Source organism: Panulirus ornatus, chromosome 7 (assembly GCF_036320965.1).
Source record: "Panulirus ornatus isolate Po-2019 chromosome 7, ASM3632096v1, whole genome shotgun sequence".
In the NCBI taxonomy this organism is placed as follows: domain Eukaryota; kingdom Metazoa; phylum Arthropoda; class Malacostraca; order Decapoda; family Palinuridae; genus Panulirus; species Panulirus ornatus.
In genome coordinates this window covers 3,547,041-3,561,029 of record NC_092230.1, presented here as the reverse complement: position 1 = coordinate 3,561,029, position 13,989 = coordinate 3,547,041, and the positions used below count along the sequence as shown (strand labels likewise).

Below are 13,989 nucleotides of genomic sequence, written 5' to 3'. Positions count from 1 at the left end.
CAGAGGTGTCAATCATACTTGGTAAAAGCTTCCCTCCCAGTTGACCTGTCTCGTCAGTCATTCTTGATTAACCCAGAGTGACCAGAGTGTCTGTTTATGTTACCTGTTACGTTACGTGTCTGTTGCTTAGAATGAAAGGTCTTGTCGTTACACTTCCATATGTATATATATATTGGATGAAATCATAGCTTGAGTATAACATATGCACACATAAACCACAGGAGCAAGAAAAGACGATTTGCAAGAGCTTTCGCATATTACACCTTTTGACAAAGTACTTTGTCTGGAGATGTAGTATACGATAGATATTGCCGGTCGTCTTTCGTCGCTCCTGTGTGTGTGTGTATGTAGATAGATACCAGCCAAAAGGAACTTCGTCTTCCTGCAACATACCAGCTCGAGAACTGCTCAACCTCCACCAATATACCACTCCTGGGAACCCCCTTCCAGGGAACCCCCTTCCAGGGAACCCCCTTCCTGGGAACCCCCTTCCAGGGAACCCCCTTCCTGGGAACCCCCTTCCAGGGAACCCCCTTCCTGGGAACCCCCTTCCTTCTTGCCTTCCTGCCAATATTGTGTCTCTCAGGGTCTCCCCCTCACCCCTTGGAACTGCATTTGGCGTCCTCTTTCATCTCACACGGTTGCAACATTTGCACAATATCCTCACCCCTGGGGATCTGTCTGCCTTGGGTCGTACTTAGGGGGTGGGGGAGTGGTGTGGTGGGGTGGGGTTGAGGTGGAGGAAGCAGAAACTCATTACTACCCGGCACGTTCGTCAGCCACGTCTTCCCGCGGCTGATGACGACCTGCCACTTGGGTTGACATGGTGGTCATGACGGCACATTGAACCGGAGAGGCGAAGGAGAGGGGGAATTAGAGGGGATTTTCCACCCCTCCTCCTAAAGATCATGGGTAAGTCTGATGCAGAACTTCGTGCCAAGGGAGGCGGAGTGATGACGAGAAAATGTAGTCTATGGCAAACGAATTCAGATGTCAGAAAACGGGAAATTGATGGGGAGACAATGAGAGAGAGAGATCGTAACGAGTCTCTCCAGAATTCCAATATATTCTTTCTGGAGAGAGATCTCTTCAGAAACCTGGTCTTCAGGCTCACATATGTGTGTATAATTGCTCTCATATGTGGCTGTGTACGAGACTCTCACAATAGTGTTTACTTAGCTGAGGTTATGAGACTCTTACAACATTATTTAGTGTATGTGTCTCAGTATAGCGTCTAGTAGGCTGGGTTAGATTTCATATTGCATATTCTATCCCATTATTTTCTCCCGAGACGGTTGGTAGACTGACTGGTCGCTGCTATAAGTGGTGGTGGTAGAGTGGTCGAAGCTTTGAGAGGTTGTAGACTGGTCGATGATTTGAGGGATGGTAGACTGGTCGAAGATTTAAGGGGTGGTAGACTGGTCGAAGATTTGAGGGATGGCACAGTGGTCGAAGATTTAAGGGGTGGTAGACTGGTCGAAGATTTAAGGGATGGAAGACTGGTCGAAGATTTAAGGGGTGGAAGACTGGTCGAAGATTTGAGGGATGGCACAGTGGTCGAAGATTTAAGGGGTGGTAGACTGGTCGAAGATTTAAGGGGTGGTAGATTGGTCGAAGATTTAAGGGGTGGTAGATTGGTCGAAGATTTAAGGGGTAGTAGACTGGTCTTGCGATTAGTGTGTTGGTAGATTGTTGGAAGCTTTGATGGGTGGTAGACTGGTCTTAAGACTAGAGTGTTGGTAGACTGGTCACCGTTTTGAGTGGTGGTAGACGGGTCGAAGCTTTGAGTGATGGTAGTCTACCTCATACAGTGTCTCCCGTTAATGGGCCTCATCTGCCGAGGTCTCTTTTGTATCGAATCCACCATCCAAGAACTCCTTTAGGGCAATATATCGCTCCCTCACCCTCTCTCGAATTCGTCGTCCAAGCCAGCCATTCGTAACAACCACGAAACATCTCTCGAACGAAGTTTCTCATAACCTACCACACTCACTATTCTCTAGGACTCCCTCATGTCTTATGCCGAATGAGTGTTTTCTCCTGTTGAGCCTCACAGTGTCTTAAGTAATGTATATGAATTTGTTTCCAGTGTTAGAATTCATTTACCAGTCGCCCCTTTCCTTGATTTTGGCTTGTAGATGAATGTGTTGCTGCTGGAAGACGTCAGTCATCATATACTGGAGAGGAAATGTAATTTAGATAATCATCACGATTACATTAATCCCAATTCTAGCGGATTATACCAATTCTTAAACACCTGAAATTTATTTCTATTGGTTCAATTAATCGTTCGTCTTGAAACTACAAACCAGTCTGTTATTTTGTGGATATGACCATGTTATATCGTTTGGTATATTGAAATTGTGTTTCCCTAATCTGGCAGATGATTGGAGACCAGTGGCCAGTAAATCCTACCAATCAGAGGCTGGATAATGAAAGTCCTGAATTTGGCGAATCGTGTCTTTTATCCATGTGATAATCCGAGTTGATCCTATTCTTACACAGTTGCCATTAAGAGCCTGGAGGTTCAGCCACTTCCAAATTGTCGTAATGCAATCCAGGTTTTAGGCCAATGACTTCTTTCTACGAAGCTGCTTAAACCAGTTTGTTTCAGTGTAACTTATGTACAAGAACCCTTTTAAGCCCTAGCCTTCTGCTGTGAAATCCTTTATGACCACAGGGACCATGAAATCCTTTTAATAACTATCCTTGTGCTCCATAAAATCCTTTTAAGAGTCAACATCATCTCCATAAAGTCCTGTAAGATCTAACCTTTGACCTTCATGAAATCATTCAAGATTTAACCTTTGACCCCATAAAATCCTTGAAGATATAACCTTTGACCTTAATAATATCCTTTAAGGCCTTTGGGGCCATAAAATCCTTTAGGATCTAATTAAGGAAGAAATGAAATGTGTGGGTTGATTGGAACAAAGGTTCACAGAACATACTCACCACATTTCAAGTCATTCGACCACAGAATGAAGAAACGGAGCTAAAACTCCAACTGTTGGAAAGAAGAAGAAGGAAATTAAGATAAGGAAGAAAGAACAAGGAAGAACGAATGGAAGAAATAAGAAGAAAAACAAGAAATAGATGACGAAAGGAGAAGAGAAAGAAGAAATAAAGTAGAAGAAAGAAAATAAGAGAATGACAGGAAAGAAATACAAGAAAAGAAAGAAGAAAGGGAGGATTTCCGGCCACCCGCTCCCGCCCTTTAGGGAATACGTGGGTAGTATTCTTTCTCCCCTATCCCCAGGGATATATATATATATATATATATATATATATATATATATATATATATATATATCGTTAATGGGATGGCCTTGATTAGGGCCTCACTTGCCCGTGCCGTCTTAGCCAACATGAAAAGAAAATGTAGAGAGAGGAGATTAAAGTTCACTTCGTAGATTAACTTTAATGAGCCAGAATGGAGGTCCACATACCATGACACGGAGGGCGTTTTAAAGGTGTTCCCAGACACCACTTCCAACACCTCGCACGAACAAAGCGAAAGAACAGACACAAGGAGGCAAAGATATATTCCAGTAGAGTTTCGATATGGAAAAGAGAAGGTTTATCACACATGATTTCGTCAGCGTGATCTTGGAAAAGAGAGAGAGAGAGAGAGAGAGAGAGAGAATCAGGAGCTCTTACGAAGGGGTTATGTAGGGATTATAAAGGATTACAGTGATCGAGTCGTATGTGTTATGTTTCTCGTCAGGCGTTATGTACGAGACAGAGATTATACTGTTGTGAGATCCAGCAAATAAAGTGGGGGGGTGAGTCAGAAAGATATGACAGCTAACTGGATCACAGGAGTGACAACTGACAGCCACGGAAGCCTTGGTTCACTGCGCAGTCATCCCTAACCTTATCCCGATGGTTAGAATTTTGTAGCCTTTCTCAAGACATTCTTGTTTAGATTAAAGGTTGTTTTTTTTGCTGTTTTATGAGTCGTGTCTCACGGGTATGTGAGAGAGTTCTCTGACAGGGAGGAGAAAGTCACTGCAATGGGTCAGGAGCGCTTCACGTGTAGAGGGTTTGACCTGGTGTGGTAATGGTGGATCTTCTTTACTGTGAATCTGAGTTGGTTGATTTGGGTCTTGTGGTTCTTTGCGCTGAGGAAGGTGTGATGGTTGTCAGTTCCTCTCTCAGTGGTTTAGTTAGCGCTGGTGTTATTTAAGGTTTCGATATGTTCTCCGATTCGTGTTGAAGGTGAGTGGTCGTGTGCGAGCTGGTTTCTTTGTCTTATGAGATGTTTAAGTTGTGGGGAGAAGTTTGGGTAGTACTCACGACACTGCAGGACCTAAGCCTGGTACTCACGACACTGCCACGTCATCTGTTGTATTAGTAGTTGGTAGTAGAGAACGTACATTTTATCTGGCTTTTTTTTTTTCCAAATTGTTTTTGACATTTGTTTGAACATTTTGGTATTAAAATATATCTTTTTTCATGATTTTATTATGATTTCGAGTCGCGATTGTTTTAGAATTTGTATAAATAGTGGTTTAGCAGTCTTCTCTATGCCAAAGCTGTACTCATCAGATACGATGATTGCATTATTATAACACAGCCATTGATCATTATGTAATGTTCTTCTTGTATTCTTGTTCAAATCTAAGTCTGATGATGAGAACAGAATTCGGAAAACGTAATCATAGAAAGATGGACTGATAGATAGATCTATATACACATTCAACACTTTCATAAAGATAATTTTCACAACATTTTTGCTTCAATAATTTAAGATCTTCAACTTCTTCCCATTGAAGTATTTACGTGTTCCTGATCACAATGATTTTCTAATGAATCTAAATCATTTCGTTGTGTCCCCCTTGACGTCAGACATGCGTCCCTCGCTCACGACGCCCCAGCAGAACCTGACGATGGCTGCAGGGCGCAAGGCGAAGCTTATCTGTGTGGTGGAGAACCTCGATAAGTACAAGGTGAGTGGTGGTGGAGTACCAAGTGTTGGTGGAGATGATGATAATGACGGTGGTTGAGTGCCTAGTGTTGGTGTGGTGGTGATGATATTGACAGTGGTGGAGATGACAGTGGTGATGGTGGAGATGATAGTGATGTCACCTATTTCTGCAGAAATGGTGGTGTGAGTAAGGAGGGCGAGCGAGATCTGTGAGGAATACACCGATATTGTAGTTGTGAGGAGGAGGAGGATATGTGCGTGTGTGTGTGTGTGGTTTTAGGATTAAATGTTGTTGCAAAGGTGTTGGAGATTCTCGATCCCTTAGTGGTTTGCTGGTAGTGTTGCCACCGTTGAAGGCATGTTATCCTGCAGAAGGCGCAGAAGGGTTGATCATGCTAGCGGAATCCTTTGCGTTTATTGGAGATTGTGGGGGAACTATCACAGGACTTCTGACGATGGTGGTGGATTTGTAGACATTACGAGTGTCCAAGCTGGGCAAGATTTACGTTTCCAAGATGTTTATGGTGTTAGGGACTTGTATGACTATGGATGTATAATGGTGTATGTTCTTATACTAGGAGGATATTATATATATATATATATATATATATATATATATATATATATATATATATATATATATGAGGATTAATCTCCAAGTACTGACGCTGGTGATTTACATCTGGCATGACCCTCGGTTAGGTGGATGGTATACAATGACATATACTGGATATAATCGGGTGTCATATTCGACCCGAGGGTTGGAGATCACGCGGGAATGGCTGCGGCGTCCGACCTTAGAGACAAACGGAACTACGTCGCTGAAACAACGCTGTTAGCAGAATTCTAGACGGTCCGTGCAACACAATATTCACCAACGTTGTGTTCACCAACACGGCCTGGACACCGTACAATGGAAGCAGAGAATTCGTACTGCTTGTGAATTTCTCGACGAAGAGAGGCGGCCTGCGGCGAGTGGATAGGGCTAGGGGCCAGGGAGGGCAAGGGATGGCCAGGAAGAACTAGCAAGGGCCAGGAAGGGCTAGGAAAGGCCAGGAAGGGCAAGGGATGGCCAGGAAGAGCTAGCAAGGGCTAGGAAAGGCCAGGAAGGGCTAGCAAGGGCCAGAGAACATTGGGTAGCTGCGTTTTTTGAGCTAGTGTGGAAGGCAGGTTTGGCCAGATCCAGTCTGCTTAGTGGGAATGAAAGATAACAATTTTAAGAAGGAAAAGTCGGAACAAGGGGCGGTGGGGAAGTTACCCTGGTACCTGATGGAAATAGTTCCATTAATTTCCCTTTCATTTCCAACTGTTGTGGGTGATTGCTTCCCCTTAGACAGCGCGTTTCGGTACTACAGGAAACTCAGTAAAGTAGCAGGTAGGTTGAAGTAGATGTAGATCGAGAGTGAGATTTCTAAAGGTGGAAAAAAAGAAATAAGAATAGGAATTGAAATTGGTTACCGAGCAGTTCTGTAACAGGGGGAAGGGAGTGTAGCGACTGAGGGAGGGGTGGAGGGTGAGTTTTCAGTATTGTATAGTGGTCGTTTGGCCAGACTTCCATAGTGCTACGGGAAATTGAGAAACATTGCATGATATCAAGACGAAGACCGAGAGCGACGTAACGTCATTTGAAAAGATGAAGATGAAATTATATGCATATATAAGAAAGAGAGAGAGAGAGATAGGTAGATAGATTGATCAGCAGATAGATAGCGCCAATGAGATGGCCTTAATTGGGGGGGGGGGGGGGGGCTCAGTTGCACGTGCCGTCCCAGTTAACGTAAAAAAAAAAGAATACAGGATAATTAAGCAGGTTTCATTGGGTGATCTTGAGAATGTTCACTGTAATATCTACCCTTGACCAGATTTGAGTTAGGGTCTGTACACTGCAAACGTGGTGTACTGCAGGTAGGGAGAGAGGCATGGGTTATCCTTTCCTAGGGGGGGTCGAGAATAGGTAGACGAAACTCAGACATAAGAATAGCTAATCCTCTTGATGATTGTGATATTTCAGATACGCAGTCTACGATCTTGCAAGTCCTGAAGGAGAATATGATACACGACTTCAGATTAGAGTTAAGATAGAAGGTGAGGCTATTGTATGTCCGATGTTAAAACCATTAAGGAATGAAGTTGAAGAAAAACATGGCTAACACAGCATTCAACACTGCTTGAGGAAGGGAGGAGGATTGAGGAACCCACGAACTGAGAATGATAAAGTTGAAGCAAAGTGCTTACAGAGGAGGCAGCGTCTACATCAAGAAAGCAGGGAGGGTACAGAGAGAAAGTGAGGTGGGGAATGAGCCCCTACTTACTCACACATGGGGAATGGACCCCACCTAATCACATGAGAAGGGAATGGACCCCACCTGATCATAGAGGTGAGGGATGGACCCCACCTAATCACATGAGAAGGGAATGGACCCCACCTGATCATAGAGGTGAGGGATGGACCCCACCTAATCACATGAGAAGGGAATGGACCCCACCTGATCATAGAGGTGAGGGATGGACCCCACCTAATCACATGAGAAGGGAATGGACCCCACCTAATCACAGAGGTGAGGGATGGACCCCACCTAATCACAGAGGTGGGGAATGGACCCCACCTAATCACAGAGATGGGGATGGACCCCACCTAATCACAGAGGTGGGGGGTAAACGCTACCTAATCACACGTGAAAAATAGAAAACAGAGGAAAGTCTGCCAGGCAAAGACAAAATCCTGTCGCACGAGTATGTAGGTAATCAAAACATTCCTAGAGAGTGACATTAAGGCAGAGAGGATGAACTAACAGTTTGGATCACATAGACGTTACTGATGACAAACAGTTTGGATCACATAGACGTTACTGATGGCAAACAGAGAGGAAAACTGTTTCCAGTGTATCGCAAGTTAGCTGGAAAGTGGGTATGGAAACGTCAGCTGGAAAGTGGGTATGAAAACGTCAGCTGGAAAGTGGGTATGGAAACGTCAGCTGGAAAGTGGGTATGGAAACGTCAGCTGGAAAGTGGGTATGAAAACGTCAGCTGGAAAGTGGGTATGGAAACGTCAGCTGGAAAGTGGGTATGGAAACGTCAGCTGGAAAGTGGGTATGGAAACGTCAGCTGGAAAGTGGGTATGGAAACGTCAGCTGGAAAGTGGGTATGGAAACGTCAGCTGGAAAGTGGGTATGGAAACGTCAGCTGGAAAGTGGGTATGAAAACGTCAGCTGGAAAGTGGGTATGGAAACGTCAGCTGGAAAGTTGTAAGTTTGTTATGGTATTTGGAAGAGCAGGACTCAAAGAGACGAAGATAAAATCGCCATCATGGAAGTGAAAGGTAAGAAGATGACGTAAGAGATGACGAAGAAAATGGAGGTACGCCGTAAAGGAGGAGTGGGACGCCCACTGATAGAATTAGGATGAAGGTAAACAAAAACTAAATCATATGGAAGGAACGAAAGCCTAGAACCGACCGGGTGAGGAATATAGCCAGTCTACATACACACAGTCAAGAACAGATCAAGAATGTCAAATGGAATGTAAACGCTTGAAGGAGATGTTCAATAACAAGAAAGAGATAGAAGAGGAGACTAGTGAAGAGGACCATCGTAATTGGAGATGGAAACCATAACCTTACAGAAGATGATGGTAGATAATGAACCTTTGAACTAATGGATGCTTAAGTAGATTAGTCTTCGAGATGAACCAGTCTGATAACCGTATTGGTACTCGATCTTTCAAGACAGAGGATCCTGGACAACTTTTTGAAGAAGAATAAATGAAGAAACAACTACGAGATCTGGTATAGATTCGACAACAGAAGCCAATAAATGAAGAAGCAACTACGAGATCAGGTATAGATTCGACAACAGAAGCCAATAAATGAAGAAACAACTACGAGATCAGGTATAGATTCGACAACAGAAGCCACGTAATGCGATGGTAAGATTCATATCTAACGTGACCTGAAACCATAAAGGAATGACTTCGAACCCACAAGAGAGCGAGAAACCAGATTCGGGTTCTCTTTTTGAAAAAGGTTTCGTAACACGTGCTGGAACGCACCTCTGGCCCAACATTTATCAAAAGTCAGAAAGTTAAAGGGGGGGAGATGGGGTTGGCGTGGTGTGGAGAGGGATGGGGTTGTGATGGGGAGAGGGATGGGGTTGTGGTGGGGATGGGATGGTACAGGGAACGCCATCAAGGCTGGATGTGGAGTCCTCGCGGGCGCAGTAACTGTGAAATTGAAAAACGGTTCTCGTGGGCACACCCGCCTCGGATCTGTGTTCATCTTGTTCTTCAGATGAAGTAAATTCTATATGTCTGATCTTATGCTAGTCAAGACGGCACGGGCAACTAAAGGCCCTAATCAAACCCATCTCCTTTACCCCTTATCTATCTATATATCAGCTGTGGATCTGTTGCTTTGAAAACGCAGTTGTGATTGTAAAAGATTCACCAGGACGTGGGTGTACATCTTTGGTTTTGTTGGCTTACGTTTCTGTAGTTACATACACCATCATCAGAACCTATAAAGAGAAAGGATAATACACATGTAATATCTACATTATGAGCTGCTGTTCATAAAGTCCCAAATGTTCCATGGAAAATATATATCATCATAAAAGCCCAGCGTGAAATTAGTCTTCGAGAAAGACTAAAGAAAATGGATAATGGCTAACAATCCTGCCTTATCAAAAACACATTAAAACGTGACTTGTATAAAGTTCAAAAAGAGGCTAAAATTTCCTACTAAAGATTCAAAGTCTATAGTTCAGGACTAAATATCTTAACTTAAAGCATACATTTTTAACAACTCTATAGATCAAATTGAATATGAAGTGTCATAGTGTACAATTCAAGACGCGACGATATCACCCCTGCTGTTCAGGGATGAGAAAGATAACTTAAAAGACTAGTGAATATAAATCCAACAGCTTTGAAAAGCTTATAGAGGAGGGAGACCCCGCACAAAACTCATGGACGCGATAACTTCTTACCATTTGGACCCAAGGAGTGCGTAGAGACCGTGGCTGATGGCAGCATTCCAGCAGCATAGAAGAAAGCCAACGTCGTGCCAATTTTTTAAAGAAGGTGACAGCGAGGTGGCTCTGAACCACACATTATCCTAACTCTCAAACGTAACCAGGAAGATGATGAAGCATCAGCCAACATATATAGAGGAGAAAATGGAACTGGCACAAGCGACTCAAGTAAGAGACGTTATAAGTTCCATATGGAAACTATATCGAGTAGACGAATCTATTGGGTTGACGCGAGGCAAATTTGTCAAAGGGTTCTGATATCACTGCCAACAAAAGATCGATGGTTTAGGTAAAGACCTAGAGTGAGGGATCAGAGGAGATCTATTTAATAGATTGACATCTCTGTAGGTGGGAGGGAATAGAAAATGTATGTCGGGGGAGCTTGAGGGAGTAGAAAACGTATGTTAGGGTGGGGGCTTGAGGGAATAGAAAACGTATGTCAGGGAGGTGGGACTTCTTAAGTTTGGCGAGGGGAGTGACCAAGTGGATGTGTAAGGACTCAGTATAGAGGCCACTGCTATCTGTGATCCGTGCAAGAACATCTGCCAGACGAGGCGGAATCGTACTCAAGTATGTTAGGCGACGATGAGAAAAATTTTATATGGTGTACAGGATGCGAGCGGTGTTGACGGGGGGCGTGGATGTGTTATGACAGGTGGCGTGGATGTATTATGATAGGTGGCGTGGATGTATTATGACCCCTCTACTGATAATGGTGTAGACAGGAGGCGTGGATGTATGATGACCCTTCTACTGATGATGGTGTTGACAGGTGGCGTGGATGTATGATGACAGGAGGCGTGGATGCATGATGACCCCTCTACTGATGATGGTGTTGACAGGTGGCGTGGATGTATGATGACAGGAGGCGTGGATGCATGATGACCCCTCTACTGATGATGGTCTTGACAGGTGGCGTGGATGCACTACGGGTTGACGGGTCGAGCCGTGTTGACCGTGGACACTGTGGTCATCACCAAGAACGAGCGTGTGTCGCTGCTTCGGGAGCGAGGGGGTTCCTCCTGGTCTCTGGTCATCACCAACGTCAACACCACCGACCAGGGCAAGTACCTGTGCCAGGTCAACACAGTGCCACCGGAAAAGCTCTACTTCCATATCTCCGTGGTAGGTGAGCTACCCGAGGGCCGTTCTTCATGCTCTCTCTCTCTCTCTCTCTCAGGACCTGGGCCCAGGTGAGTGGAACTTGGTAGCCACTTCGAGACAGTTTTATAGACTCTCTCTCTCTCTCTCTCTCTCCTTCCCTGGGACTACCTGGGCCCAGATGAGTGGAACTCGACAGCCACAGAGAGAGGAAATAACAGACTCTATCGATCAATTTATCTATCTATCTCTGTCTGTCTTCTCTGTGTATCTCTATGTCTTTCTATCTCTCTGGTCCAGGCGAGTGGAACTTTGACATGTCGAACCCGAACAGGTTTCAAGTCCTGGACGTGACAGTCGACCTGTAGTCAAAGGAGCCGCTCATCTTCCTCTCAGATCTAGTCAAGAGATAGGCTAGCGTGTACCTGTGAGCCTATACACACATAGGAAGCAAGACGTGGTATATAGAATTAAGAGACGGAACAACACGAGTGTAAAACCCTTTCTCCACCAAACATACAAATATTGTTAACACATTTACACAGACACACAATTGCACACATACAGACACACAAATGCACAAATACAGACATACAATTGCACATATACAAGCACAGAACATGATTGCACACATATATACACACATATATATATATTTACACCCATATGAATACACACACAACGTATGTGAAAGTATAAAGTTTCATGTAATATTTGAAAGACTCGTATGATATATACATATCTATTTTGGTGTGTGTTTATTATGGGATAGTCTATCCTTGACATCATTGCTGTAGAATCTTAATCCTAATTTTCTTTGATCCCATATCCCATATCCCATCCCAACGGCCGTTTTCTTCTGGCCCTCCAACCCCAGAGTGTCATTATTGCCTTCATTTGCCGTTCTCCTGTCGTAGAAAACGGGGTTCGAGATCTTTGAAACGCACAAAGCTTCCCCACGTCTCTTTCTCTGGTCCTACTGCTGAATATCGTGTGGAAATTCCTATGTTAATTCTGATCTTATGCAAATATGGTATAGCCTCTTCTCCGTGCATTCACCTGTTGATACCATTTCCCTTTGGTCCGATACGAGACTGTATTCGTGTTGTGTGTATTCGTGTTGTGTGTATTCGTGTCTTGTCTATCGGTCTAAGCCTGCTAAGAACTGTAGATTTGCCCAGGCTGCTCGAGACAATTTTACTCTCTCTCTCTCTCTCTCTCTCTCTCTCTCTCTCTCTCTCTCATATGACTATTGCTTGCCGAAGGGGAAGACCTCTCTTCTTAAGATATTCCTCAAAAATTCGCCTCTTTAACCTCAGCACATCTCCTTACTTGTTCCATACATCTTGTTAGATACTAGTTCATCAACATACATTCTCATCACCTGGCCCGAAACGGACATTAGATCCAATAAATTGGAGAAAAATTTGTCGGAATATTTTCGAGTGCGAGCTGTGATATGACGTTATTGTACCGATTTAACATTTAATGAGTGTTATATCACCTAATTACTTATTATGGTAGCAGACCTGTAGAACTTAATTAGTGGCAGACCTGTGGAACTTAATTACTCCGTCTCTACTTTATATGAACAGGTAAGTTAAAAATTAGGTCCTCATACCACACCGTCGTCAGGAGCAATTTTTTTTTATCGATGACAACATTGGAAGCCGCGTAGTCCCTCAAGGTGAGCGACGAGACACTAGAAAACATTGGAAAAGGACCTCAGCGATCGATAACTAGTGAGAAGATTGCGAGGCTCAGAATGATTATAGATATAAGACGTTGAGGAGGAGAATTTCAAAGACTTTACATAGTGTAGAAATCAATTTAGAAAAGGATCATGATTAGAAAGGTTATAATGGGTACTATTCTCTAGGACAGGGCGTTCCAGTGCATGTATAGAAGATGGGGTTCAGACTCTAGGAAGAAATGGTATAGACGAGCAATCACAGGAGACAATACAGAGGCACATTTCTTCGATACAAAGCTACATGGTCCATACGCTTTGCTTCTGCGTGTCCATAGAGAGAACGGCTCATTAGAATATCGATACGAGATTAGGGTTTCAGGTCATCAGTTAGTGAGAAGTGCGTCAATGAGTGAGACAATGTAAGAATCTTGCAAGATGGAGTCGAAGAGGAACAGAAGCTGGAAAATATTGTTTGGTCAGTGAGAGAGAGAGAGAGAGAGAGAGAGAGAGAGAGAGAGAGAGAGAGAGAGAGAGAGGTATATTATGCCGTCGTGACGGAAGCACAAGGGGAAAATAGAACCAAATTTGCTAGACATCTTTGGCCAAAGACCAAAAAGACTGGTCGGCGGTGAATAAGAAAAGGTATCCTTCTGGTTAAAGGCGCACTTCACCTTGAGAATAAGGGTGATGATTTCAAAGGAAGATGGAAGCTGAAGACGAGGCAAAGAAGAGTTATATCCTTATCTGACATGAAGTTATCTAGCCCAAGTGGCCTCTTAACAGGCCTGGTCGAACAATGGGTTAGAAGAAAGAGAAATAACCTCAGAGGAAGAGGGAATATACGTCCCCATACCTAGAGGGGAAAGGGAATAGATGACCCCATTTCTAAAGGAAAAAAGGGAATGGATGACCCCATTCCCTCAACAATAGCCTCTCTTTTTGGGCTCAGTAGAGATAGAAAAAAAAAAAGAAAAAAAAAACACCCAAGGAGAGGTAGCTGAAGGTAAGTAATGATCATAAAGTGTAAGTTATAACCAGCTGATAAGAGTTAGTCAAAGAAATGTTTACAAGAGTATGGCCACAGATGAGCCACCTGGAGGCGCTAGAGAGAAAATGACTTTTCGATTGAAAAGCGAATCCACAAATCCATCAGCTTTGGCGAGAGTGGTCTCGTGCTGGTCTGGGATATGAGGGCGGTGGTTGATAGAGTGGTCCACATCGTCAAGGATGGAAACCGT

The 13,989-nt window shown here is 43.8% G+C and overlaps 1 protein-coding gene across 1 annotated transcript in view; it reads left to right on the top strand.

Annotated features, from left to right (window-relative positions):
- Positions 1-4,779: 4,779 nt before the first annotated feature.
- LOC139749374 (limbic system-associated membrane protein-like) overlaps positions 4,780-13,989 on the top strand; it is a 39,033-nt gene continuing 29,823 nt past the window's right edge. The window contains exons 1-2 of the mRNA XM_071663156.1: positions 4,780-4,952; positions 10,870-11,086. Of these exons, the coding sequence (XP_071519257.1) occupies positions 4,812-4,952; positions 10,870-11,086 (358 nt within the window). The 5' untranslated portion in view covers positions 4,780-4,811. The remainder of the gene's footprint in view (positions 4,953-10,869; positions 11,087-13,989) is intronic.